Source organism: Dendropsophus ebraccatus, chromosome 3 (assembly GCF_027789765.1).
Source record: "Dendropsophus ebraccatus isolate aDenEbr1 chromosome 3, aDenEbr1.pat, whole genome shotgun sequence".
In the NCBI taxonomy this organism is placed as follows: Eukaryota; Metazoa; Chordata; class Amphibia; order Anura; family Hylidae; genus Dendropsophus; species Dendropsophus ebraccatus.
This window is the reverse complement of record NC_091456.1, coordinates 119,653,643-119,679,811: the sequence shown is the minus strand read 5'-3', so window position 1 is coordinate 119,679,811 and position 26,169 is coordinate 119,653,643. Positions and strand designations below refer to the sequence as shown.

General features: G+C 42.9%; 1 protein-coding gene across 7 annotated transcripts in view; it reads left to right on the top strand.

Annotated features, from left to right (window-relative positions):
• PIP5K1C (phosphatidylinositol-4-phosphate 5-kinase type 1 gamma) overlaps window positions 1-23,419 on the top strand; it is a 593,211-nt gene extending 569,792 nt beyond the window's left edge. For all 7 annotated transcript variants that reach the window (XM_069962589.1, XM_069962584.1, XM_069962587.1 and 4 more), the window contains one exon: window positions 22,801-23,419. In XM_069962589.1, the coding sequence (XP_069818690.1) occupies window positions 22,801-22,803 (3 nt within the window). In that variant the 3' untranslated portion in view covers window positions 22,804-23,419. The remainder of the gene's footprint in view (window positions 1-22,800) is intronic.
• Window positions 23,420-26,169: the final 2,750 nt, after the last annotated feature.

Sequence of the window (26,169 nt, the reverse complement as noted above, 5' to 3'; positions counted from 1 at the left end):
TACATTGAATAAAGTTTGACACTACACCACTACATACCCCATATACCAATCCCCGTATACAAATGGCCCCCAGGGTGTTTTCGGTGTCGGACGCATACGTTATTGCCTCCGACACCGAAACAGCCAGTAAGGATGAATGGGGGGGATCCTTCTTTCCTCCATTCATCCTCATCATCCTCATCATCCAGTGACGTGTTTGGGGGTAGCGTAGCGTACGCTGCCCCCCAGACACGTCTTTTCCGCCAGTACCGTCCCAATAAGAGATGACGGTATGGTGTGAAATTCTACAAACTGTGTGAGCGTACCTTAGGGTACACTTACAGATTTAGGGTACGTGCACACTGCGGAATGGCAAAGGATAACCCTTTGTGCATTCCGCAGCTGGCACCCGCCGGCGGACTGATGCGGGCGCATGTCTCTACCCGTGTCATAGACTCCATGTTATGCATGGGCGGATTCCATCGTCCGTCCAAAGAATGAACACGTTGAAAGGAGAGCGGAATCCGCCCGTGCATAGAATGGAGTCTGACACGGACGGAGACGTGCGCCTGCATCAGTCCGCCGGCGGGTGCCAACTGCGGAATGCACGAAGGGTTAGCTGTCGCGATTCCGCAGTGTGCACGTACCCTTAGAGTGTATGTAGGAAGGGACACCCGAATCCAGCCCCAGATGCCCCCAGATGCCCCCTCCCCTCCCATCCTCGGAACAAGTGGGAAGATCGTTCGGGAACTGATCTTCCCTCTGCTGGATAAAGGTCACCACCTGTACGGGGATAACTTTTATACCAGCACCCCCTCTTCCGGTCCCTCGCTGCCCTGTAGCTTGCGGCACGATCCGAACATATCAGAAGACGTAATAGTGCCCTAATATTTAGCAGCCATGGAGCGGACCCAGCGCTTCTGGATATGAAGGACCCCGTATCCCACCAGGACAACATTTTCCAGGTGACGTCCCCCACACTGGAGAAAGGGAGACCCCAGAAGAAGTGCAGAGTGTGGGGTAACAGGGGGATCAGGAAGGAAACCATTTACCAGTGTGACACCTGTCCTGATCACCCCGGCCTCTGCATACTGGATCGCTTCAAGGCGCACCACACGTCACTGGGGTTCTACATTATCTAAATTCTCTCCCTTATTCCGATTTCAGGGGTCACGTTGATCCAGGGATTATTCTGATCGCCATTATGGAGTCGGGAAGGAATTTTTCCCCTGTGATGAGGCTACTGTCGTCTGCCTTATGAGGGGTTTTTTTTTGCCTTCCTCTGGATCAACACAGGTTAAATTTGATGGACACCTGTCCTTTCCAACCTTATAAACTAATAATTGCCCTAATACCCCCAAATAAATTAGAATTGTCCCTTTTCCCCAGCTAAGTAGGTATGGCCACCATTCCCATTAGAGGATGCCATGATGCAATTACAAAGCCTCTGTGCGGCCAGGACAGTAGAAACCCTCCACAAGTGACCCCATTCTGGAAACTACACCCCATAAGGAATCTAACAAGGGGGGCAGCGGGGATATGGCCCCCTGGTGACAGCCAAATTTGGGACGTGAAAATGAAAAAAATGGTATTTTTTATTTTCTCGGCACATGTTCTACATAAGTGCCCGTCACCAGTGGGGTCCATATCCTCACTTCACCCCTTGTTAGATTCCTTATGGGGTGTAGTTCCCAGAATGGGGTCATTTGTCGGGGGTTTCTACTGTCCTGGCAGCACAGGAGCTTTGTAATTGCGACATGGCCTCTATCCTCCATTCCAGCCTCTAAATGGCGCTCTGTCCCTTTGGTGACTTGCCCTGTGCCCATATGGCACATTATGCCCACATGTGGGGTATTTTCGTACTCAGGGGACACTACCCTACACGTTTTGTGTTCATTTTCTTTTTTAACCCCTTGTGGAAATGGAAAAAAATCAAGGCTAGACCAACATTTAGTGTAATTTTTGTAAAATTTTTACTCTAAATCATTAACCTTGTCATGATTTTTTCATTTTCACAAGGGGTTAAAAGATAAAAAAAAAACATTTAATGTGTAGCGCAATTTCCCCTGAGTACGGAAATACCCCACATGTGTACATAAAGTGCCATTCGGGTGCAGGGTAAGCCTCCGAAGGGACGGAGCGCCATTTGGTTTTTGAAGGCTGGATTTGGATGGAATGGATTTCGAGGGGCCATGTTGCATTCAAAAGGCCCCTGTGTTGCCAAGACAGTTGAAACCCCCCACAAGTGACCCCATTATGGAAACTGCACCCCTCAGGGAATGTAACAAGGGGTGTAGTGAACATATGGACCCCACTGGTGATGGGCACAAATGTGGAACAATGTGGCGTGAAAATGAAATATTACATTTTTTACACTATAATGTTGGTTTAGCCTTGAATTTATCATTTTCACAAGGGGTTAAAAGAGGAAAAAAAAAACAAAATGTGTAGAGCAATTTCCCCCGAGTCCGTAAATACCCCACATGTGGACATAAAGCGCCATGTGGGCGCAGGGCAAGCCTCCGAAGGGAAGGAGCGCCATTTGGATTTTGGAGGTTGGATTTGGCTAGAATGGATGATGAAAGCCATGTCGCATTTACAGAACCCTCGTGCTGCCAAAACACTGGAAACCCCCCAAAAGTGACCCCATTCTGGAAACTGCACCCCTCAAGGAATCTAACAAGGGGTGCAGTGAGGATATATACCCCTTGATGACGGGCACATTTGTGCCATGAAAGTGAAAAAATGAAATTTTTTACTTTTACGTCACATTGTTCCACATTTGTGCCCGTCACCAGTGGGGTCCATATGCTCACTGCCCCCCTTGTTAGATTCCTTGAGGGGTGTAGTTTCCAGAATGGGGTCACTTGTGGGGGGTTTCTAGTGTCTTGGCAGCACGAGGGCTCTGTAAATGCGACATGGCGCTTGAAATCCTTTTCAGTGAAATTCAGCTTCCAAAAGCCAATTGGCGCTCCTTCCCTTTGGAGGCTCGTCCTGCACCCCCTTGGCACTTTATCGCCACATGTGGGGTATTTCCGTACTCGGGAGAAACTGCGCTACACATTTTGTGTCTTTTTTTGCCTCTTATCCCTTTAAGAAAATGAAAAATTGAAGGCTAGAACAACGTTTTAGTGTAAAAAATATATATATATTTTTTTTCACGCCATATTGTTCGGAAAATCTGTGAAGCACCTATGGGGTCCAGATGCTCACCGCACCCCTTGTTACATTCCTTGAGGGGTGTAGTTTTCTAAATGGTGCCCCTTTAGGGGTGTTTTTTAGGTTTTGGCACCCCAGAGCCTCTGCCAACCTGAAGTGGTACAGTCAAAAATGACCAAATATAACGGAGGCGTTGAAAATCACTAGGCGCTCCCTTATATCTGAGGCTTGTGGTTGCGTCAAATAGCGCAATAGGGTCACATATGGGGTATTTCTATAAACTGCAGAAACGGGACAATAATTATTGGGGTGCATTTCTCTGGTAATAGGTTTATAATTATAAAAAATATTGGATTACAATAAAATCTCTGCACAGAAAATTAAAATTTTCAAATTCCTTACACACTTAGCTTTTATTTCTGTGACTCCCCTAAAGGGTTAAAACACTTTCTGGATATGCTTTTGCAGAGTTTGGGGGGTGCAGTTTCTGAAATGGGGTGCTTTGTGGGGCTTTCTAACATACAGGCCCCTCAAATACACTTTTAACCTGAACAGGTCCCTAAAAATATCTGATTTTGAAATTTTACTGAAAATTTTGAAATTTGCTGCTAATGTTTTAAGCTCCCTATTGTCTAAAAAAAAATGAAAGATAGTTTAATAAATGCCGCCAACATAAAGTAGACATGTTGCTAATGCTATTTAATATATAATTTATGTGGTATAACCACTTTCTGTATACGCAAAAAAGTTTCAAAGTTGGAAAAATGCATTTTTTCAAATTTTTTCACATTATTTGGGATTTTTTCATAAAGATTTGTTATGAGTATCGACTCCAATTTACCAGAAATGTAAAGTACAATATGTCACGAGAAAACAATCTCAGAATCAGCCGGATAGGTAAAAGCATCCCGAAGTTATTAATGACTAAAGTGACACAGGTCATATTCATAAAATTTGTCTCTGTCATTAAGGCCATTTCAGGCTCTGTCCTTAAGGGGTTAATTAATACAAATCAGACCGGTTTTGTAAAGGGCCAACAGGGTTGCGACAACTCAAGATGTATGTTGAACATTTTTCACCATATCCAACATTATAACATCCCCGCTTTGACCCTGGCCCTTGATGCCCAAAAAAGTTTGATTGCATTAACTGCGTTTTGGGCATTGAGGGCCATGGTATTTGAAGGCAAATTATTATCAGCCATAACTGCCCTTTACTCCTCCCCCTCCACGAGCTTCTCAAACGTATCCCTATCTGAATCTTTCCCTATAAGTAATGGAACCAGGCAGGGCTGCCCCCTTTCCCCATAAAATTTTCATCCTATCCCTTCAACCTTTAGCTCAGGCCCTTAGATCCCACCCTAACATCACTGGCATTCCAATAGGCCCACACTCTCACTTAAAGCGACTCTGTACCCACAATCTGACACCCCCAAACCACTTGTACATTCAGATAGCTGTTTTTTTTTTTTGTTTTTTTTTTATTTTATTAGTTTTCGGCATTGTAACAAAAATTTATATATTGTACAGTATCTCATTCATCACATTATGAGAGGATGTTAGTTACTTAACAACATAAGACAAAAGAAAAATATTACATTTCTTTAGTGTAAAAGTCAGACATAAAATGTCCCAAAAAGAGTCCCTTAGTATGTTCTGTAGAGTTTGAGAAGTGGGAAAATTGTAGTCCGTAGTCGGAGTACATTACCAGATGCATATAAGTTATGTTGTTAGAATGCTGTTAACAAAAGGGGGATATATTATCCAATAGTAGAACAGTTTCTTACTCGTACCTAATACCAGAATACCTTGAAAAGAGACAAGATTGAGGAACTAGACAAGACAGATAAATGATATAAAATAAAGAGTAAAACTTACGAAGGACATAACATAAAGCACAAGACATACACAACACAAGACACACGACCAGCCCGCCGCTCCCCCGTCTGAAGTCAGAGATAGGTGCTCAATAAATAACATATTTTCAATTAGTGGAAGCATGAATTTTGAGTTTTCCTAGTTTATTGGCGGCATCAGCTTCCATATACCATTTTGTATTTTTAAAACAGGACATGAAGGTGATGATTTCAGTAGGAGATAATAGTTCAGCTATTATTAACCTCCATTTTTTGAAAAAATTCTTTAGAGATGGATTCGGACTATGTAATGCATTGATTTTCTCCAAATGGAGGAGATGTATGACAGTATCTTTGACTTCAAAAATAGTGGGAATAGAATCCTTTATCCAGTGTCCAGTAATATACATTTCATAGTAACAAGTAAAACAACATGGATTCCCTGCAGTAAAAATATGCGGGTTTCTACACCATCCAAATTCACTGAATGATAATGAAAAATACATGGGGGTGGATCGTTGGGTAGCGCAATACACCAAATGGAGTCTATTAGTTCCCTGATCTCTGTCCAATATTTATGTAGTTTTGGACAATGCCAAAGCCCATGAAGGAGATCAGCTTTGTGAAGACTACACTTAGGGCATTGTTTCAGAAAATGTTCGGGTGCATTTTTCCAAGACCGGTCAAACGCGTATGTGGCCTTGTGTAGAATTTTTAGGTGCATTTCCCTCCATTGTTCATTTATTATAGAAGCTCTAACTGCTTTCAGGCCTGCTAGAAGTTTGTTTTGTAGTTGAGGGATAGGAAAGTCTGCTTCCCATGATTTAAAAACCTTTAGTTTATTGTTCATTTGAGTGTGGTTTTTGAAAATATCATATATGTCCCGTAATGGAAGGTGAGACTTGTCAGACGGTAGAAGTTTATGAAAAGTATCGGAAGAGAGAGTGTTATGGTCTCCTATAGTATGAGACATGTAAAAGGATTTAATATGTTTGTATTGAGCTTCTTCGGATGTGGGTAGGGAAAATTTACTGCAAATTTCCCCCCATGACATTAAATTGTAATGATCTTTTCTTAAGATGTCTCCCAAGTGCATGATTCCTTGTTGTTTCCAAATTTGGAATAAGTTGCTCGAGTAGCCCAGGGGGAAAGAACTTGTTTCTCATAGGGGAAGCATTGTAGAAACAAGCATTGGGAGATTGGGAGGCAATCGTATCTTTAACCCCTTAACGACCGCGGGCATAAGTGTACGCCCCCAAAACCCGTGCCTTAATGCAAACGGGCGTACATTTACACCCGCGGTTTCCCCGAGCGCTGCGTGTACACACGCAGCGATCGGGGAAGATGGCCTGCTATAATGTATAGCAGGCCATCCCTGCTTGTCGGCACGGGGGGTGATTAACCCCTCCCGTGCTGACGATCGCCGCTATTGGCTGATCAATTCAGATCAGCCAATGGCGGCGATCTGCAGCTTTCCGGGTCATCGGTGACCCGATGGCCCGGAAAGCAATGGCGGTCGGTGCTGTCCGAGAACAGCACCGACCGGCCGGCCGATCACGGCGATATAAGTACCCCATGAAAGGGTTAAATACCTGCTTTGGACACCTCAGCTAGGTAGCTGAGGTGTCCAGAGCGGGTATTGACCCATACTCACCTGATCCAACGTCCCGATCGCATCTTCCGGGTTCCGATCACGTCCTCGTCGGCGTCGTCGTCTTTTTCCAGCGGTCCCCATCGACAATAATCGGCTCCAGCGTCGTCAAACTTCGGCTTTTTCCGGAATTTGCGTTCTACTGCCCCCTAGCGGCTGATAAGTGTATATAATATACACATATCAGTAGCTATAGTGTTGAAGAAAGGTTTTTGTTTTTTTTTCCAATTTTTTTATTTTTTTATTTTCTGCACACTATCGCCGCTGAGTGCTGATCAGCATCGCACGTAAGTGCGCCGCTGATCAGCAACTCCTCCTTTTTGGCGTAGGGTGTTTTTTTTTCTATATCCTACAGCCACGGTCTGCTTATAAGTGCCGCACATAAGTGCGGCATTTATCGGCAACACCATTTTTGGCGTAGGTTTTTTTTTACACTTAATGTTAAAAAAAACATGTAAAAAACACCATTACACTACACGAAATAAAGTTTTACACTACACCACTACACATTTACATACCCCATATACCAATCCCCGTATAAAGATGGCCACCAGGACGTTTTCGGTGTCGAACGCACACGCTATTATTGCCTCCGACACCCAAACAGCCAGTGAGGATGAATGGGGGGATCCTTCTTTCCCCCATTCATCCTCATCCTCATCATCCAGTGACGTGTCTGGGGGTAGCGTAGCGTACGCTGCCCCCCAGACACTTCTTTTCCGCCAGTACCGTCCCAATAAGAGATGACGGTATGGCGTGAAATTCTACAAACTCTCTGAGAGTACCTCAGGGTACACTTACAGATTTAGGGTACGTGCACACTGCGGAATGGCGAAGGATAACCCTTTGTGCTTTCCGTAGCTGGCACCCGCTGGCGGACTGATTCAGGCTTGCGTCTCCGCCCGTGTCATAGACTCCATCCTATGCATGGGCGGATTCCATCGTCTGTCTAAAGAATGAACACATTGGACGGAGAGTGGAATCTGCCCGTGCATAGAATGGAGCCTATGACACGGACGGAGACGCGCGCCCGCATCAGTCTGCCGGTGGGTGCCAGCTGCGGAATGCACAAAGGGTAATCCTTCGCCATTCCGCAGTGTGCACGTACCCTTAGAGTGTATGTAGGAAGGGACACCTGAATCCAGCCCCCAGATGCCACCCCCCCATCCTCGAAGTTAGTGGGGAGATTGTTTGCGAACTGATCTTCCCACCGCTGGATTAAGGTTACCACCGGTACGGGGATGACTTTTATACCAGCACCCCCTCTTCCGGTCCCTCGCTGCCCGAGCTACTGTAGCTTGCGGCACGATCCGAAAATATCAGAAGCCGTAATAACAGCCCTAATATTTAGCAGCCATGGAGCGGACCCAGCGCTTCTGGATATGAAGGACCCCGTATCGCACCAGGACAACATTTTCCAGGTGACGTCCCCCACACTGGAAAACAGGAGACCCCAGAAGAAGTGCAGAGTGTGGTGTAACAGGGGGATCAGGAAGGACGCCATTTTACAGTGTGACGCCTGTCCTGATCACCTCGGCCTCTGCATACTGGATCGCTTCAAGGCGTACCACACGTCATTGGAGTTCTACATTTTCAATATTCTGTCCCTTATTCATATTTCAGGGGTCACGTTGATCCAGGGATTATTCTGATTGCTATTATGGAGTCGGAAAGGAATTTTTCCCTTGTGATGAGGCTACTGTCGTCTGCCTTACGAGGGTTTTTTGCCTTCCTCTGGATCAACACAGGTTGAATTTGATGGACACCTGTCATTTTCAACCTTATAAACTAATAATTGGTCTAATACCCCCAAATAAATTAGAATGGTCCCTTTTCCCCAGCTAAAAAGATATGGCCGCCATTCCCATTAGAGGATGCCATAATGCAATTAGAAAGCCCCTGTGCGGCCAGGACAGTAGAAACCCCCCACAAGTGACCCCATTCTGGAAACTAACTAAGGAATCTAACAAGGGATATGGCCCCCTGGTGACGGCCACATTTGGGACGTGAAAATGAAAAAAATTACATTTTCTTGTTTTCACGGCACATGTTCTACATATGTGCCTGTTACCAGTGGGGTCCATATGCTCACTGTACCCCTTGTTAGATTCCTTATGGGGTGTAATTTCCAGAATGGGGTCACTTGTGGGGGGTTTCTACTGTCTTGGCAGAACAGGAGCTTTGTAATTGCGACATGGCCTCCATCCTCCATTCCAGCCTCTAAATGGCGCTCTGTCCCTTTGGTGGCTTGCCCTGTGCCCATATGGCACATTATGTCCACATGTGTGGTATTTTCGTACTCAGGGGAAATTACCCTACACGCTTTGCGTTTATTTTCTTTTTTAACCCCTTGTGGAAATGGAAAAAAATCAAGGCTAGACCAACATTTTGTGTAATTTTTTAAAAATTTTTACTCTAAATCATTGATCTTGTCTTGATTTTTTCATTTTCACAAGGGGTTAAAAGATAAAAAAAAACCATAATGTGTAGAGCAATTCCCCCTGAGTACGGAAGTACCCCACATGTGGACATAAAGCGCCATGCGGGTGCAGGGTAAGCCTGCAAAGGGAAGGAGTGCCATTTGGATTTTGGAGGTTGGATTTGGCTAGAATGGATGATGAACGCCATGTCGCATTTACAGAGCCCTCGTGCTGCCAAGACAGTGGAAACCCCCAACAAGTGACCCTATTCTGGAAACTACACCCCTCAAGGAATCTAACAAGGGGTGCAATGAGGATATGGACCCCTTGATGACGGGCACATTTGTGCCGTAAAAGTGAAAAAATAAAAATTTTCACTTTCACATCACATTTTTCCACATTTGTGCCCATCACCAGTGGGGTTCATATGCTCACTGCACCCCTTGTTAGATTCCTTGAGGGGTGTAGTTTCCAGAATGGGGTCACTTGTGGGGGATTTCCAGTGATTTGGCAGCACGAGCGCTCTGTAAATGCGACGTGGCCCTTGAAATCCATTCCAGTGAAATCCAGCTTCAAAAAGCCAATTGGCGCTCCTTCCCTTTGGAGGCTCGTCCTGCGCCCGCTTGGCACTTTATGTCCACATGTGGGGTATTTCCGTACTCGGGAGAAACTGTGCTACATGTTTTTTGTTTTTTTTTCCTTTTATCCCTTTGTGAAAATGAAAAATTGAAGGCTAGAACAACGTTTTAGTTTAAAAAATACTTTTGTCTTTTTTCACGCCATATTGTTTGGAAAATCTGTAAAGCACCTGTTGGGTCCAGATGCTCACCGCACCCCTTGTTACATTCCTTGAGGGGTGTAGTTTTCTAAATGGTGTCCCTTTAGGGGTGTTTTTTTAGGTTTTGGCACCCCAGAGCCTCTGCCAAGCTGAAGTGGTACAGTCAGAAATGACCAAATATAACGGAGCCATTAAAATTCACTAGGCGCTCCTTTATATCTGAGGCTTGTGGTTGCGTGAAATAGCGCAATAGGGCCACATATGGGGTATTTCTATAAACTGCAGAAACGGGGCAATAAATATTGGGGTGCATTTCTCTGGTAATAGGTTTATAATTATGAAAAATATTGGATTACAATAAAATCTCTGCACAGAAAATTAAAATTTTCAAATTTCTTACACACTTAGCTTTTATTTCTGTGACTCCCCTAAAGGGTTAAAAAACTTTCTGGATGTGCTTTTGCAGAGTTTTGGGGGTGCAGTTTCTAAAATGGAGTGCTTTGTGGGGCTTTCTAACATACAGTCCCCTCAAATACACTTTGAACCTGAACAGGTCCCTAAAAATATCTGATTTTGAAATTTTACAAAAAAATTTGGCAATTCGCTGCTAATGTTTTACGCTTTCTATTGTCTAAAAAAAATGAAATATAGTTTAATAAATGCCGCCAACATAAAGTAGACATGTTGCTAATGGTATTTAATATATAATTTATGTGGTCTAACCATTTTCTGTATAAGCAAAAAAGTTTTAAAGTTGGAAAAATGCACTTTTTCACAATTTTTCATGTTATTTTGTTTTTTTTCATGAAGATTCGTTAAAAGTATCGACTCCAATTTACAAAAAATGTGAAGTACACTATGTCACGAGAAAACAATCTCAGAATCAGCCCGATAGGTAAAAGCATCCCGAAGTGATTAATGAATAAAGTGACAGAGGTCATATTCATAAAATTTGCTCCGGTCCTTAAGGCCATTTCAGGCCCGGTCCTTAAGGGGTTAATGAGAAGAGGTTTTTTAACTTTAGAAGGTATATGAGGGAGTATGGAGTGCAGGAGGCCAGAAAGAGATAGAGGAGAAACAAGTTGAGAATCTAAAGAAATAGAAGAAAAGTGAGAAGATGCTTGAAGCCAGTCCTTGGCGTGGCGGAACAATGCTGCTAGGTTATATAGGCGTATATCAGGTTATTGTAAGCCTCCATTATTTTTTGGAAGGCAAAGTTTATCCCAAGCAATTCTTGCCTTTTTACCATTCCACAGGAATTTTATAAATATAGAGTGTAGACGAGAAATATCAGTATGGTGGAGTAGCAGAGGTATTGTTTGGATAGGATAAAGTAGTTTAGGAAATGACATCATTTTAGCAAATTTTAAGAATAAGTGGTTTATAGTTTTGTTTATAGAGTGCGATAGGAGAACGACCTATATGGACCCCCAAATACGTTATATATGATTTAGCTATTTCTACAGGCATACCTTCAGAAGTATAATCTGGAGAGCCTCTATGTAACGGAAGTAATTGACATTTTGAGATATTAATTTTGTATCCAGAAAAGGAGCCAAGGGAATCCAAGATATCAGGGAATCCAAGATATTATGTAGATGGGATTTGGGAGAACGTAAGAATAAAAGCATGTCATCTGCAAAACAGGTTAACTTTATCTCTTTTTTTTCCCACTGTAATACCATCATATGTATTAGAGGAAATGAGAAAACGGGCCAACGGTTCTAGGGCGATATTAAAAAGTAAGGGAGAGAGAGGGCAACCCTGTCGTGTGCCCTTTTGTAGGGGGAAGCTAGAGGAAAGAAATCCTGGAGTATGAATTTTTGCTTTAGGTTTGTCATAGATAGTATGTATTCCTTGAAAGTGCCTGTGATACCCACTCTATCTAGCACCATTTCCAACCATCTCCAGTCAACGTTATCGAAAGCCTTTTCGGCAATAATAGAGAATAAAGCAGGGAAAGATGTAGCTAGTTTGCGGCCAGAGATTGCGTCCTGTACAGCTAATACCGTTCGTATGTTAGTAACAGCTGCACGTTTTTTCATGAATCCCATCTGATGTTCACCAATAATTTTGTGTAAGATAGTGGATAATCTGTCTGCGAATATTTTAGATAAAATTTTCATATCTTGATCTATAAGAGATATAGGTCTGTAGGAGCCCGGTAGAGTGGGATCTTTAGAAGATTTATGCAATAGTTTAATAAAAGCAATATTACTCAACGCAGGCAAGGATTTGTTGGATAAGATATGATTAAAAACCTCCATAAGGGTGGGAGTAATTTCAGGTAGAAGTGCTTTATAGTACTCTCCAGAGAAGCCGTCTGGGCCTGGGGCTTTACCATTTTTAAGTTTAGAGATTGTATGTTCTATTTCTTTTAATGAAATTGGTTTGTTTAAAAAAGTTTTGTCGGTTTCAGTGATTTTGGGCATTGTGATTTTATCTAAAAATTTATGACCTTCAGTAATATTTAAATCTTCATTACAATATAGTTTTCTGTAGAATTTTTCCAAAATAGTATTTATAGTTTTAGGGTTAGAGTGTAAGGTACCTGTTTCGTCAGTGAGAGTTTTTATATGTTCTGGGCATCGTCTACCTCTGGCAAAATTCGCTAGTAGTTTTCCGGATTTGTTCCCAAATTTATAGAATTCTCCCGATCGTAGGTCAAGTTTAAAATTTTCTATCTGTTCAATGGCAGAATCATATTCTTTTTTGGCGGATTCCCAAATTGAGTGGTTTGAGGTGGAAGGTGAGGATAGGAAGTCTGAATAAGCATTTTTTAAAGAGGCAGAAGTTTTGACATGTTTTTCTTTTGCCTTTCTTTTTAGTCCCTGAAAGTGGGATATAATTCTACCTCTTATGACAGTTTTAGAGGCTTCCCGAAATAATACAGGATTTTGTTTATGTTCTTTGTTGTTGAGTCAATATTCAGACCACCATTCCTTCAAGAATTGAGGAAAATCTGAGTTATTGGCTAAGTATGTAGGGAATCTCCACAATATATCCGAACCCCTTGGAAAATCATTAGTTAAATCTATGCTAATAGGAGAGTGGTCAGATATGACCATATCTAATATCTTGGATTCTGAGGCTTTCTGGACTAGTGAGGGACATAACAAAAAATAATCAATTGTAGACCATGAATTTTGTGAGTGTGAAAAATGAGTGTACTCTCTGGATTATGATGTCTCCATATATCGGTTAGTTTAGAAGAAGGAAGGAAAGATTTAAGATTGGAAGGAAAAGAAGTAGGAAATTTAGAAGAAGGATTATTTCTCTTTCTGTCCTCCTGCATCTCATGTACCACGTTTAAGTCCCCTCCCACCAGTATATTGTTTTCTTTTTTCTGCAATAAAGAGTTTTCTATTATACGAAAAAAGGGTTTTCGTTTGGTATTGGGGCCATATAGATTATAAATACAGAGACGCCCTGCGGGAGAGTCCATTAAAAGTCTGACAAATCTTCCCTCTTCATCTGATTTAGTATCTATGACATTTTGGGATAGGTTTTTGTGGATAAGTATGAGAACTCCTGCTTTTCTCTGGGAAGCTGATGAACCTATGACCCTTCCTACCCATAATTTTTGCATTCTAGAAAAGTCCTTTTCTTGTAATAAAGCAATGTCACATTTAAGTTTTTTTAGGTGGCGAAGAACCATAAAACGTTTAGTGGGAGAAAGGAGACCTTTTACATTCCATGAAATAATTTTCACCATGACAATACCAGTATCAGATAATAAAGAGCAATAAAGTTACCTGAATGATGGAGGCTGGGCGGGCCGGTCGTGCGAAGGACATAACAGAGACACACATTTACACAAAAAAATAAGATATAGAGAAAGAAAATTACATAGAAAGTACTTAACTCTACAATGCGAGAGAAAGAAAAGTAGTTGACTTCACTTTTTTCACGTACTGTATTATATGTGGGTCTCGCATCCCACACCCAAAATGAGGCCTAAAACATAGTGTCATCTAACACTGAATCACAAAGAGGAGAATCCTGTCACCGGACTAAATATTATTATTAATATATCACACTTGTAAAATATTATTAAGAATATAAGATTTAAATATAGAGGAGAGGTGGAGAGGATATGTTAGTAAGTACGTGCATCATTTATTTACTCACTTAGAACTAGTAAAACTATGAATAAGAAAAGGAAATAAGAGATAGCACTTGAGAGAAACCATGTCATCAGATAGGAATCTAGTTATATAAATTATATATTTAGAGTATTAAATTGTACATTTCAGTACTATTTAGAGATTAAAAGAAAAAGATAAAGAAGAGTATAGAAGTATATATACAGATTGGATTCATATGAATACTGGCATATATAGATGTATACCCAGAATGGCTATCTGTTACAGCCAGACTAGATTTTCAATAGGAATATGAAAATATAAGAAATGCGTTGACTGTGTATATTCCGTAAGATAACAACAAGATACAGTATACGATAATTATGCATTATATCAACAGCTATTATATCATCTTGTGCATCCAACAGGTGAAATATGTGGATATAGTAATTCTGCCTATTAAGATGGTGAAATATACTGATAGTATATAAAAGACTATATTCACTAAAGTGAATCACATGAAACCAAGGGAGAGATGATGTTTATCCTTTCATGGGATCCATTGTAGGAGAAGACGGGTTGTTTAGTCTCCTTCGCTTGGCCGTGTCTTGTAGCAAGACTTCTGTGAGTTGTACAGTGGAAAGAAAAGTATTTGCATCTTCAACCCTAGTGAAAGTGGTGGATGCGCCATTCGCATCAAAGATCCTTAGTGTTGCTGGGAACTGCAAAGCGAATTTAATTTGTGCTTTAACTAGCATGGAGCAAATAGGTGCAAATGTTTTGCGTTGCTTTGCTACCTCTGCAGAGAAGTCATTGAATAGGAGGATTCTGTGTCCACGTATGGTTATTTCTGTTTTAGCTTTCTTGAAAGTTTGTAATATTAGTTGCTTGTCAGCAAAATTCAAGAACTTAGCGATTAGCTGTCTAGGACGTATATTGGTCTGTGATTTTCCTGACTGGCCACTAAATGGCGGCGGGCCAATTCTATGAGCTCTCTCAATAATGAATTGTCCTGTCAAATTTAATGCCTGAGGTAATTCGTCTGAAAAGATTTTCATTAGCTGGTTATGGAGCGGTTCTCTATGTCCTCAGTTTTAATTTTCAGGAATTGGTTGGATAGTGAGAGCTGTTGTATTTGAGATTTCATGACAGAAATTTCACTTTCAGTTGTGTTGTACCTAGACTCAACCTCTGTAATACGTGCAGTCTGAATGGAGAGTTCTGTCTGTATTTGATGAAAACTGGCAGCTATGGTGTTTTCCACAGAAGCTTTAATATCTGGTGCCAGTATTTTTGCTACTTCAATAGCCAGTGTTTTACATGAAATGTTAAGCCCAGGTATTATATTGTCATCTGGGTCTGTGTCTGGGTAGCTGTGCTGCAGTGTTTGGTGGCAGTTTCTCATCTGACTGTGTCACAGACGCCATCTTGCCTCCTCTCTCCTCATGTTTTGTGTGAGGCATTATGTCTGCGCGCCGCTCCCCTCTCAGATAGCTGCTTTTAATCCAAGATCTGTCCTGTAGTCCGTTCGGCAGGGGATGCAGTTATTGTCATAAAAACAACTTTTAATCCGGCAGAGCTGTGTCTAACGGCCCGGGGCTTACATTTGTTTATGCATTAGGCTGGCACAACCTCTCTGTCCTTCCTCCCTACCCTCCTCATCATTAGGAATGCTCCAGGCAGATTGCCTCCTATTCCCCACCTGTGTGTATAATAAACATGGGCTGGATCGTTAATACACCTGTGCAAAGCTTTTATGACAACAACTGCCTCCCCTGCCGAACGGACCCCAGGTCAGATCTTGGATTAAAAGCAGCTATCTGAAGGTACAAGTGGTTTGGGGGGGATGGGGGTCAGATTGTTGGTACAGAGTCGCTTTTTTCTCCTTATATGCCGATGATATAATTTTTACAATCACTAACCCAGAAACCTCTCTTCCCCATGTCATGTCTTTGATTAAATCTTTCGGACACATTTCTTACTATCACTTGAACAAACTCAAGTCCCAAATCCTGCCAATGAGCCTCCCTGATCATGTTAACCTTCGTGAATCATTTCCATTTGGTTGGCAGAAACTTTCTGTCAACTACTTAGGAACTAACCTTACCCCATCTTACCCCATCAAATCTATTTATGCCCAGATTTACGTTCCATTTCTTGCAACCCTTGATAAGGAATGTAGAAACACATCTAAATTTGAGTTATCATGGATAAGAAGGGTAGCAACTTTAAAATGTTTTATCTACCAAAAATATTATATCTATAAGTTTAAAAAAAAAAAACTCCAATCTGTGATGTCTCGGTTCATTTGGCAATACAAGAAACCCCGTGTTGCCTTCAATAATTTGTCAAAACATAGGTACGTTGGAGGTATGGGCATTCCCAATCGGAAAAATTATTATATTGATACTTTGCTCTCTTTCTTAAAAGGATGGTGGGACTCAACATTAGATCTACCCTTGGGCGCAAATAGAAACTCATCACTGTTCACCCTGATCCTTAAAAGACACCCTAATTACCCCATTTTGGAGAATATATACCATTCCAACACACAATCCCATAATAATAGCGTCTACCCAAGCATGGATAAGGTTTCACAAATCAAGTGACTCTACGTCACACCCCTCATTAGATATTTTATCCTTAGAACAAATCAGACAAAATGGGGTTCTAATGACATTTCAAGCTCTGAAAGATACATTTTCACTCCCTTCAAGTGAATTCCATGTTTACCTCCAAATAAGACACATCATCAATGATCTATCACCTTCAGATCTGAATATTAATTTTAATGCTCTAAGATTACTAACAGGTATAAAGAAGGGACTAAAACCGTTTTATGAATCTATGGACTCATATTATCAATGTACTAAAACTCACCCCCTTAAAATGTAGAAAGGGGAACTTAACCAGCAATTTTCCCTCTCAGATTGGTCATGTTCCTTTAAAGCAATACATAAAGCTTTCTCATGTAGTGCACATATAGAATCAACACTCAAGTCTATACTAAGGTGGTATTACACTTCTGATCGCCTAGCCTCTATGTTCCCTAATGTACCCAATCTGTGTTGGAGGAATTGCAAGAACACGGGTTCTTTGTTTCATATATTGTGGAAATGTCCCCAAACTCACCCATACTGGCAAGAGTGCAAAAACCTATATTTTACAATATACCCTTCATTAAAGGGAACCTGTCACCCCCCGTGCCAGGGTGACAGGCTCCCGACCCCCCGTTAGAGCCCCCTATACTCACCTAATCCCGCCGGGTCCCGCTTCTGGAGGTGGTCGGGTGACTGAGATCTCAGCCGCTGCAGCCCGGCGCGCGCTGAGAGATGAGTCCAACTCTCATAGAGAATGACAGGAGAGTCCTCCAGAAGCGGGACCCGGCAGGGATTAGGTGAGTATAGAGGGCTCTTACGGGGTCGGGAGCCTGTCACCCCGGCACGGGGGGTGACAGGTTCCCTTTAAATGAATGGAATCCCCAATTAGTGCTTTTGTTCATTGGTATAAAAGATATACACCCAGCCCTCCCAATGTTAGCATGCAAACTATTTATTCTGTTCAAAATTATCCTAACAAGGTTCTGGAAGCCTGATAATCTTCCAACAAAACAGAAAGTAATTGCAGCTATTAACACTACTTTCATATATGAGAACGTAATATCCCAGTCCTTTGCCCGCTTCAAAAGTATATGGGAACCCTGGTATAATTCTCCTTTATGTATTTCCTTCTAACAGTCAGTCCTGACAATCATATGGAATATCAAAAATTTCCAGGTTTCCTCTTCCTCTTATGAAAATTGCTTGAGTTGTTGAGCCCCTTGGCTACATATCACTATATATGTTAGGATAGGGACAGGGAGACACAAGGACAGGTGAGCCCTGAAGCTGGCACCCGCCCCGCTATCCCTACCTGCTTGCCTCAGATGCCCTAGGTGGCAAACGGACAACTGGACGGCAGACCCTAACCTACTAAGTGCAACACTGAACGAAACAAGACAGACAAAACACAATGAGAGCAAGGTCAGGAATCCGAGTCAGTAACAGTCAAGCAGTGCAGTACAAAAACGTGTCCAAGGGGTAGTCGATTAGTCAGAAGCCAGAAGTCAAGATACCAGAAATACAAAGCAGGGAAAAACACTTGATCCAGATACACTAGCGAACTAGGCACTTTCACAGGCAAGGGGTGGAAGACAGAGGAGGATATTTATGCAACCTGTAGTCCCAGCCCCAGGCGTGATAGGGGCTGCCCAGGTACTGACCAGGTACTGACAGCTGACTGGTTTGTTAACTGTCAATCAACCATTAGTGAAACCTACTACAGCTTATGCTGATCAGCCAGGGGAGAGCACCCTGGCCACTGCTACAACAGAGTAGCAGAGCAGAGTTAGTGAAAAACATAAAAAGCAGTCCGGCTGCTATGGACGCCGTCGTCACGCCCCCAGCAACCAGCCTGAGCGGTTGTTATGTATTCTTTGACCGCACGCATCGGCATCGCTAGGAGCCGAACGCATGATCCTAGTCCTAACAATATAACATCTATCATACCTACATGTTATGCATTTCCCTTAATGATTGACATTTCTATACCCTTTTGATAATCTTTTGGAGAGCATATACACCCAAAGTTCTTTTTTTGTTATTATGAATATTTTGTATTCATGAATGTTTGTATCATTTACTTATTGCTGTTACCTTGGCACTATAGTGCTTTGTTTTTTAAACTAATTTGATACCAATTTGATTTTGTATCAGAAAAAAATTGTTAGAGAAAATCTAATAAAAAGTATTGAACGAGAAATATGTCAGTTAGTTTGTTAGGAGAGCTGGGGGTGTTCCTCGGCCCCCCAGAGCACTGTTCACCCTACCTGTTTCCTAAAAAAGGAATAGCTTAAAAGGAATAGCTTACCATTTAAAGGGGTTATCCAGCGCTACAAAAACATGGCCACTTTTCCCCTTACTGTTGTCTCCAGTTCAGGTGCAGTTTGCAATTAAGCCCCTTTTACTTTAATGGAACTGAGTTTCAAAACCCCACCCAAACTGGAGACAACAGTAGGGGGAAAGTGGCCATGTTTTTGTAGCGCTGGATAACCCCTTTAAAGATCTAGGCTTCCTTCCAGACCCCATGGACAGGAAGGACAATTTTTATACAAAAAAAGATCTAGAATTCAGCAACTAGTTCAATAAGGACTGGTATAGCTGCCACATGTGTAGCTGGGTCCCTCAGGGTGTGGCTCTTGGACCTCAGGTCTTATTTGGCAATTCCTACCAGCCTGTGAAAAAACCCTTGAGTACTTATCAGTGATATCTAAGGCAGCAAATTGAAGATTCAACATTCCTTATGTCACTGCAACCAGGGCTGTGGAGTCAGAGCTAGTTTTGGAGTTAGAGTCGGAAAAAATCCTAAAACTATTTAGAATTGAGTTTTGATATGAATTTTGAAATGAAGTTTTGCTGTGTGTGCTATGGCTGCAGCAGGCTGTGTGTCTGCTATGGCTGCAGCAGGCTGTGCGTCTGCTATGGCTGCAGCAGGCTGTGCATGTGTGTGCTTGCACGTGCTATTGCTGCCGCAGGCTGTGTGTGTGTGAGAGAGAGAGAGGCAGAAATTAAAAGGGTATTCTGGGCAACAGTAAAAAATCCAGGGGGGACAGGGGGTGGTTGGTTTTTACCCGTCCCCATGCCCCCACAGTGCAATGCACTCCCAATCCTGTGAAATAACAGCCCCACTGAGAAATACTCACTCAGCCAATCAGGGACTGAGGCGGGGCCAAGTTGTAGTCACTGACTGGCTAAACGAGTAGTTTCTGTGGTTCCGCGATGATACAGGAGCGCGGACACTGACAGAGAGCAGATACATATAGGCCTATGGATGACCCCTCTATATCACTATGGCTGACCCCTCTATATCATTATGTGTGACCCCCTCTATATCACTATGGCTGACCTCTATATTATAGGGATCTGGCATTGTTAGCAGTGTTTCTTTGTGTATGGTTAATATATAGTTAGAAACATAGAAGTTTGTCTGCAGAAAAGATGACCTGCTCCATCTAGGCTGCTTCTGAGTAGTTGAGGAAGTGAAGGCTGGAGATTGGCTGCATCCACTGCACACACACAGGAGAAGCTGCTTTATATCTTTCCTCATTCCCTTAGAAGTCGCCCCAGGATCATGTAGGACATTAGGGAGAAGCTGCTGAGCCAGTGTGATAAATAACTCCCCTGGTATCTGATTATCCATTTACATAGTGACATACACTGACATACAGGATGCTGGGAAAGTACTTGACCCCCCTACATACAATACCCCACCCGGCCGCCATCTCAACAGACACACACACTAACAATGCCTGCACTGGCCGCGATCCCCCCATACACACTACCCGGCGGCCGCCATTTCCCCCATAACCCCAGTTACAATACTCACTCGCTATCTAAGCTTGAACTGCCAGGTGACATGAGGCAGAAGAAGCAGGAGAGAGGTGCCGCAGAAGCGTGGCCTCTGCAGCAGGTCTGGCCGTCCAATGTATGAAGTGCCTGGTGACGTCACTGGGGAAGCGTGTCCCCAGCGTCCGGTACGTCGTGCCGGCTAGTGCGTGCACACATCACCTCATAAGTCTGTGGAGTCCGGTGGCCTCAGGGAGGGAGGAGATTGGGAAGGGGGCCTGGTGGGTGGCATTCTCTTGATGCGGTGCCAGAAGCGCAGTTTATGTGATGAGTCCGGGGGGCCTAGAATGGAATATAAACCAGCTAAAGTCAATTCTACTACTGTCCCCTTTGTTGCATCTTCCTAGGCATTCTCTTCATTTCCACCCTTCAAATGTCTCTTCTCCCATCAGTGAAACAAGTTCTAGTCATTTGCAAACTTATTCCTAATCTTCAGAAAATGCTATTCTCAGTCCTGGGGCACCTTACATACTGCATAATACTGCATGTTAGTGATGTAATAGATAATCAAAAACAACATTCAGACTACTGAAACAAGAAGGTAGTGGAGACGCATTGAACAATTATAAGCAGAAGAATAAATTGTGTAAAAAAAAACACTAATAAAAGAAGCAGAAATTGCAATAATAATAGTTCACTAGATTTGTTTTTCCAGGGAAATATTTAGGGGGAGATTTATCAAACTGGTGTAAAGTAGAATTGAATCAGATTCCACCTTTCATTTTTTTTAAAAAAAACACATTTTTCCCCATAAAGAACACTGGCCATTGTGATTGTCAGGTGAGATAACTGGCGATTGAGCGATTATTCAGCTGTCTGTTATTAAAGTGACTGTACCACCAGGCCCTGGCTAAAGCACTGGAGACGGGCCGACCCACCCTTACTGGGAGGAAAACCTAGCCCCTCTATGATAGGGTTCCATTGATTCTAATGGAGTCACGTCATGGAGGGGCTGGAGTTTCTTCCCACTAAGGGTGGGTCGGCCCGCCTCCAGTGCTTCAGCCTGGGCCTGGTGGTACAGTGACTTTAAAGATTTATGGCCATCTTTAGGCTAGGGTCACACACAGTAAAATAATGGTCATATTTTGCAAAAGCAACTGTGTGTGCACTGCCGTCCAATTTCCCATTACTCCAATGAAGCACATTATAAAAGTGAAAATATTGCCATATTTTTTTTAATCTCAAAATTTAGTTTTTTCACCATAGTCTCCTCTGAAAGCAATGGGAATAGAAGAAGAATAGTTAATTCAAATAAACCTGCTGATAGCTTCCTGTTGCCGCTCCTCTTGTAAATCCTGCTGTTTTCATGAACTTTAATCCTTAAGAAATATGTCAATAAGTTTGTTAGGAGCACTGGGGGTGTTCCTTTGCCCCCCAAAGCACTGTTCCCCCTGCCTGTTTTCTTCTACATTCATGTGTACTTAAGACCATCCTGCTTATGCATACTTGAAAATGCATAAGTAGGCATAAATGTAGGAGACATGGGGGGATGAACGATGCTCTGGGAGGCCAAGGAACACCCCCAGTACTCCTTATGTACTAATTTACATATTTGTTTAGGATTAAAGTTGGGGGAAATGGTGGGACTTACAAGCAACAGGAAGAGGAGGAAAGGGGCGACAAAGAGCTGATAGTTTTCCTTTAAAACTGCAGACTTTGCTACATTCTACAGTTAAAGGGTACTATTACACGGAACGATAATCGTCCGAATCGGCCTGATTCGTCCGATTATCGCTTCATGTAATAAATACAACAATCAGCCGATGACAACGATTGATATAGGTTTGAACCTACAATTGTCGGGTGCCAACCGCGCATCTCTACGTGTAAATAGCGGTGCGCGGATGGCAACTGATGATATACATTACCTATCCAGGGCTCCTCTTGCGGTCTTCTCCTCGGGTCCCGCGCGATCCAGCTTCAGAGCGGCCTGTCTGAGCTGACAGGCCGCTCAGCCAATCACTGGCCGGGACCGCCACGGCCGGTGATTGGCTGAGCGGCCTGTCAGACGATGTCCCTGCAGCCCTTGTTAAATGATAATCGGGCCATGTAATAGGCCCAGTAAACGAGCGCCAATCTAGCAGATCGGCACTCGTTTACAGTTTTTATCGAGCCTTCAACGGCCCGTGTAATAACACCCTAACAGTATAAGCCCATATGTAAAATGGTGTATTCACAATCCACGTAATACGTAGCCCATATACAGAGACTTTGTTTTTAAATGATATACAATGACAATATACTTTTTAGTCTACCAGATAAGCAAAAAAAATATCATGGGAAATGTTGCAGAGGAATAAGAAAATTCTTTTTCTATGTATTTTTATATTTGTTCGTTTCTACACATTTCTTTTTTAAGTCTACATGTATTTTTATCACCAAATTGCTAACCTTCCTAAGCCTGCAAATATTTTTTTTTTCTGCTTCCAGTAATTACTATGCATATACCTGAGAAAAGAAACCGTGGATACATTTTGTGCCCCTTCATCCAGACTCAGAAACAAGCTATAAAAGGGGTGGATCAACGATGGATAAAAAGATGTGATCGGTTACAAGACTCCTACAGTTCTGTTATGTGTATTTTTAATAGTATCCCTTCCTTGATGTGTGCTTTGCCAAATGTTCCCTTTTGTTTTTTTTTTTGTCTTCTTTGTGAATTTAATTTCTTTGCCAGATGCCTGTCTGTTCTGACCTTCAGTAGCTACATAAGTTCTTTCTCAGCATCTCTCATGGGAATGCTGAACTGTTTAGGAAGCGGAATGTATGCAAGGTCTATGATGTACTCTTCAGTTTAGCAGTTCTAGTGATGTTGAAAAATACACTATAAATTTTATTTACCTGGTTAAACCTCTTATGCTGCATCTCTGGCCAGGTTTTATTATAACAATTCCCTTTGTTCTGTATATTTTGATATTTAATCCTTTTTATCCTGTAGTATATATATTGTGTGGAGTCAACTATCTGCATATTACTTTTAATTCAACTGTTTCTGTTTACATTGTAGGACTAGTTAAAGGGGTTGTCCGGCGATAAAAAATTATTCACAGAATAACACACATTACAAAGTTATACAACTTTGTAATGTATGTTATGTCTGTGAATGGCCCCCTTCCCCGTGTCCCACCACCCCCACCCGTGTACCCGGAAGTGTGGTGCGCTATACATTACCTGTCACGTGCCGACCACGGTCTCCGATCCTCAGCAGTGACGTCTTCTTCGGGAGGCCAGCGGATCTTCCCGAGTGCCGGCCGCCCTCTGCAGCGTCATCCGAAGCTCAGCCGCGATTGGCTGAGCATAACTGTGCTCAGCCAATCGCGGCTGAGCAGCTGATGACGTGGCCGCGTCATCAGCCGCTCAGCCGCGATTGGCTGAGCACAGTTATGCTCAGCCAATCGCGGCTGAGCTTCGGATGACGCTGCAGAGGGTTGCCGGCACTCGGGAAGATCCGCCGGCCTCCCGAAGAAGACGTCACTGCTGACGATCGGAGACCGTGGACGACACGATATGCGGTGAGTATAATGCACCACACTTCCGGGTCTAGCGTGGGTGGGGGGAAACACGGGGAAGGGGGCCATTCACAGACATAACATACATTACAAAGTTGTATAACTTTGTAATGTGTGTTATTCTGTGAATAATTTTTTATCACCGGACAACCCCTTTAAGTGATCAGGATTTAGAATTGATCTCTCTCTCTCTCTCTCTCTCTCTCTCTCTCTCTCTCTCATCTTCTTTTTTTATTCACTGCCCTATTTTTATGTGTGGTTGTAGACCTGATGGCATAAATAGATGAGACATGAAGTTTCAAAGCAGACTGTATTTCATTTTGATCTATGGATGATTTTCATGATCCTTTGCATACTTCTGTGTAAAAGGTGCTTAGCATATTTTCAATAATAAACTTTTACCCTAACTCACATGACAGCACCCCTGGAGAGGACCTCCCACCTCTCAGGAAACCTGAGAATATAAAAATCTGAAACACCTCTTCACCCCTCAGTTTAAGTTTCCTGTTCTGTGGATTTGAGGCCTGAAAAGAGCGCTTCTGTACAGTGTATTTCAGGAGAAGAAGATTCACTGCTCCTCAAAGGCTGCAGGTCCCCCATCAGCACTTGCTTTTTGGGGCTCCCTGGCAGTGCAGTCTCCTTGTGGGGAGCAGCTGGAAGTCTGCTGGGGGGTTCTCCAGATGCAGCCTGGATCTTCTGCTGCCCAAAGCTTCTGTTCCTAGTAGTCCCTCTAAAAGCAAAAAATTCCTCCACTCCAAACCTTGGGTAGCATCGGGCGCAGGTCCAAGATAAGCATAAAAAGTCTTAACTCATATAAGTTGCAGGCTGGACTGGACAGAGCCTCCATAAACTCACCGAAGCCAGGGCCGCACGATGTTTACAGACAGGTAAAGTGTCCTTAGGGTCTGCTTTTTCTGTATTAGCGATGCCAGCTGGATGCAGGAAGATTCTGATAGACGAGTATTAGTCAACCTTAGGTTTCAGGCTGACACAGCTAGATAGTGTGGATGTATCCATAGCTCAGAAGCAAGTGAAGCTGACAATTTGTATATGTAACGGCAGTCGTGCATTCCACACGCCGCTTGCATGTAGTATAGATCCGGTCACCAGATCAGATGGTGGCCAGATCTATAGTACATGCAAGGGACACATGTGGCTAGGCCCGAAGGCCTGAAGGACTAGCAGTGGTGAATGAACACGCGGCGACTGGAATGCCCAACTGCTTTACATATACAAATTATCAGCTTCACTTGTTTCAGAGCTATGGATACATCCACACTATTTAGCTGTGTCAGCCTGAAACCTAAGGTTGACTAATACTGGTCTATCACAGTCTTCCTGCATCCAGCTGGCATCTCTAATACAGAAAAAGCAGACCCTAAGGACACTTTACCTGTCTGTAAACAAGCTATTGGGCGGCCCTGCCTTCGGTAAGTTTATGGAGGCTCTGTCCAGTCCAGCCTGCAACTTATGAGTTAAGACTTTATGCTTATCTTGGACCTGTGCCCGATGCTACCCAAGGTTTGGAGTGGAGGAATATTTTGCTTTTAGTAACCAGTTGGTTCCTGGGAGTGGTTGCGGTTCATTTACCAACCTACTACCACTGAGGGTTTTGCCTTACATTTGCACAACTAATTCTGGTCTAATTCAGAGTCTCCAATTTCTCTCCTACCACTTGTAATTTAAAAATCACACTATGGAGCGCTGTTCACATTTGTATCTGTAGTAGTCCCTCTGGCATTGTGCTGTAGTATGGCAGGCATAAGAAGAGGGAGGTCTGTGTGCACCCTCTCTGGTCCCTGCAGAGCGTCCTCTTAAAGATGCACAGTGTTTACAGCCTTGAGGCATTAAGGATTTCCACTAGCCAGTTATTTTGAGGGGAGGATACAGATCAGCTTATCATCTTATCAAGGCAATTAGCGTGTCCCCCCATTCAGCAGAAGATGCCTTATATGAAGGTCTTGATGGGAAAACCTTGCTAAGAATTATTTTGTGTCCAGATTTTTTACAAGAAAGTACCAATTTGAAGAGACAGACACTAAGGGTGGCTCCATAATTATGGGGCAGTGACTGCATAGGCATCGTTAGCTATGTCTGTACAGGCTTGCTTTATACAGAAAATAATCAAATTATTCTTACCTGTCCAGGCTCCCCCAGCATCCTGCTGCCTTTTCCTCACTCACCACAGCCATTGCTGAAGCTTCTGAAGCAGTCTCTAAAGTGACAGGCCACTCAGCCTATCACTGGCCAAGACAGGACATTGCCAGTGACTGGCTGAATGACCTGTCACTTA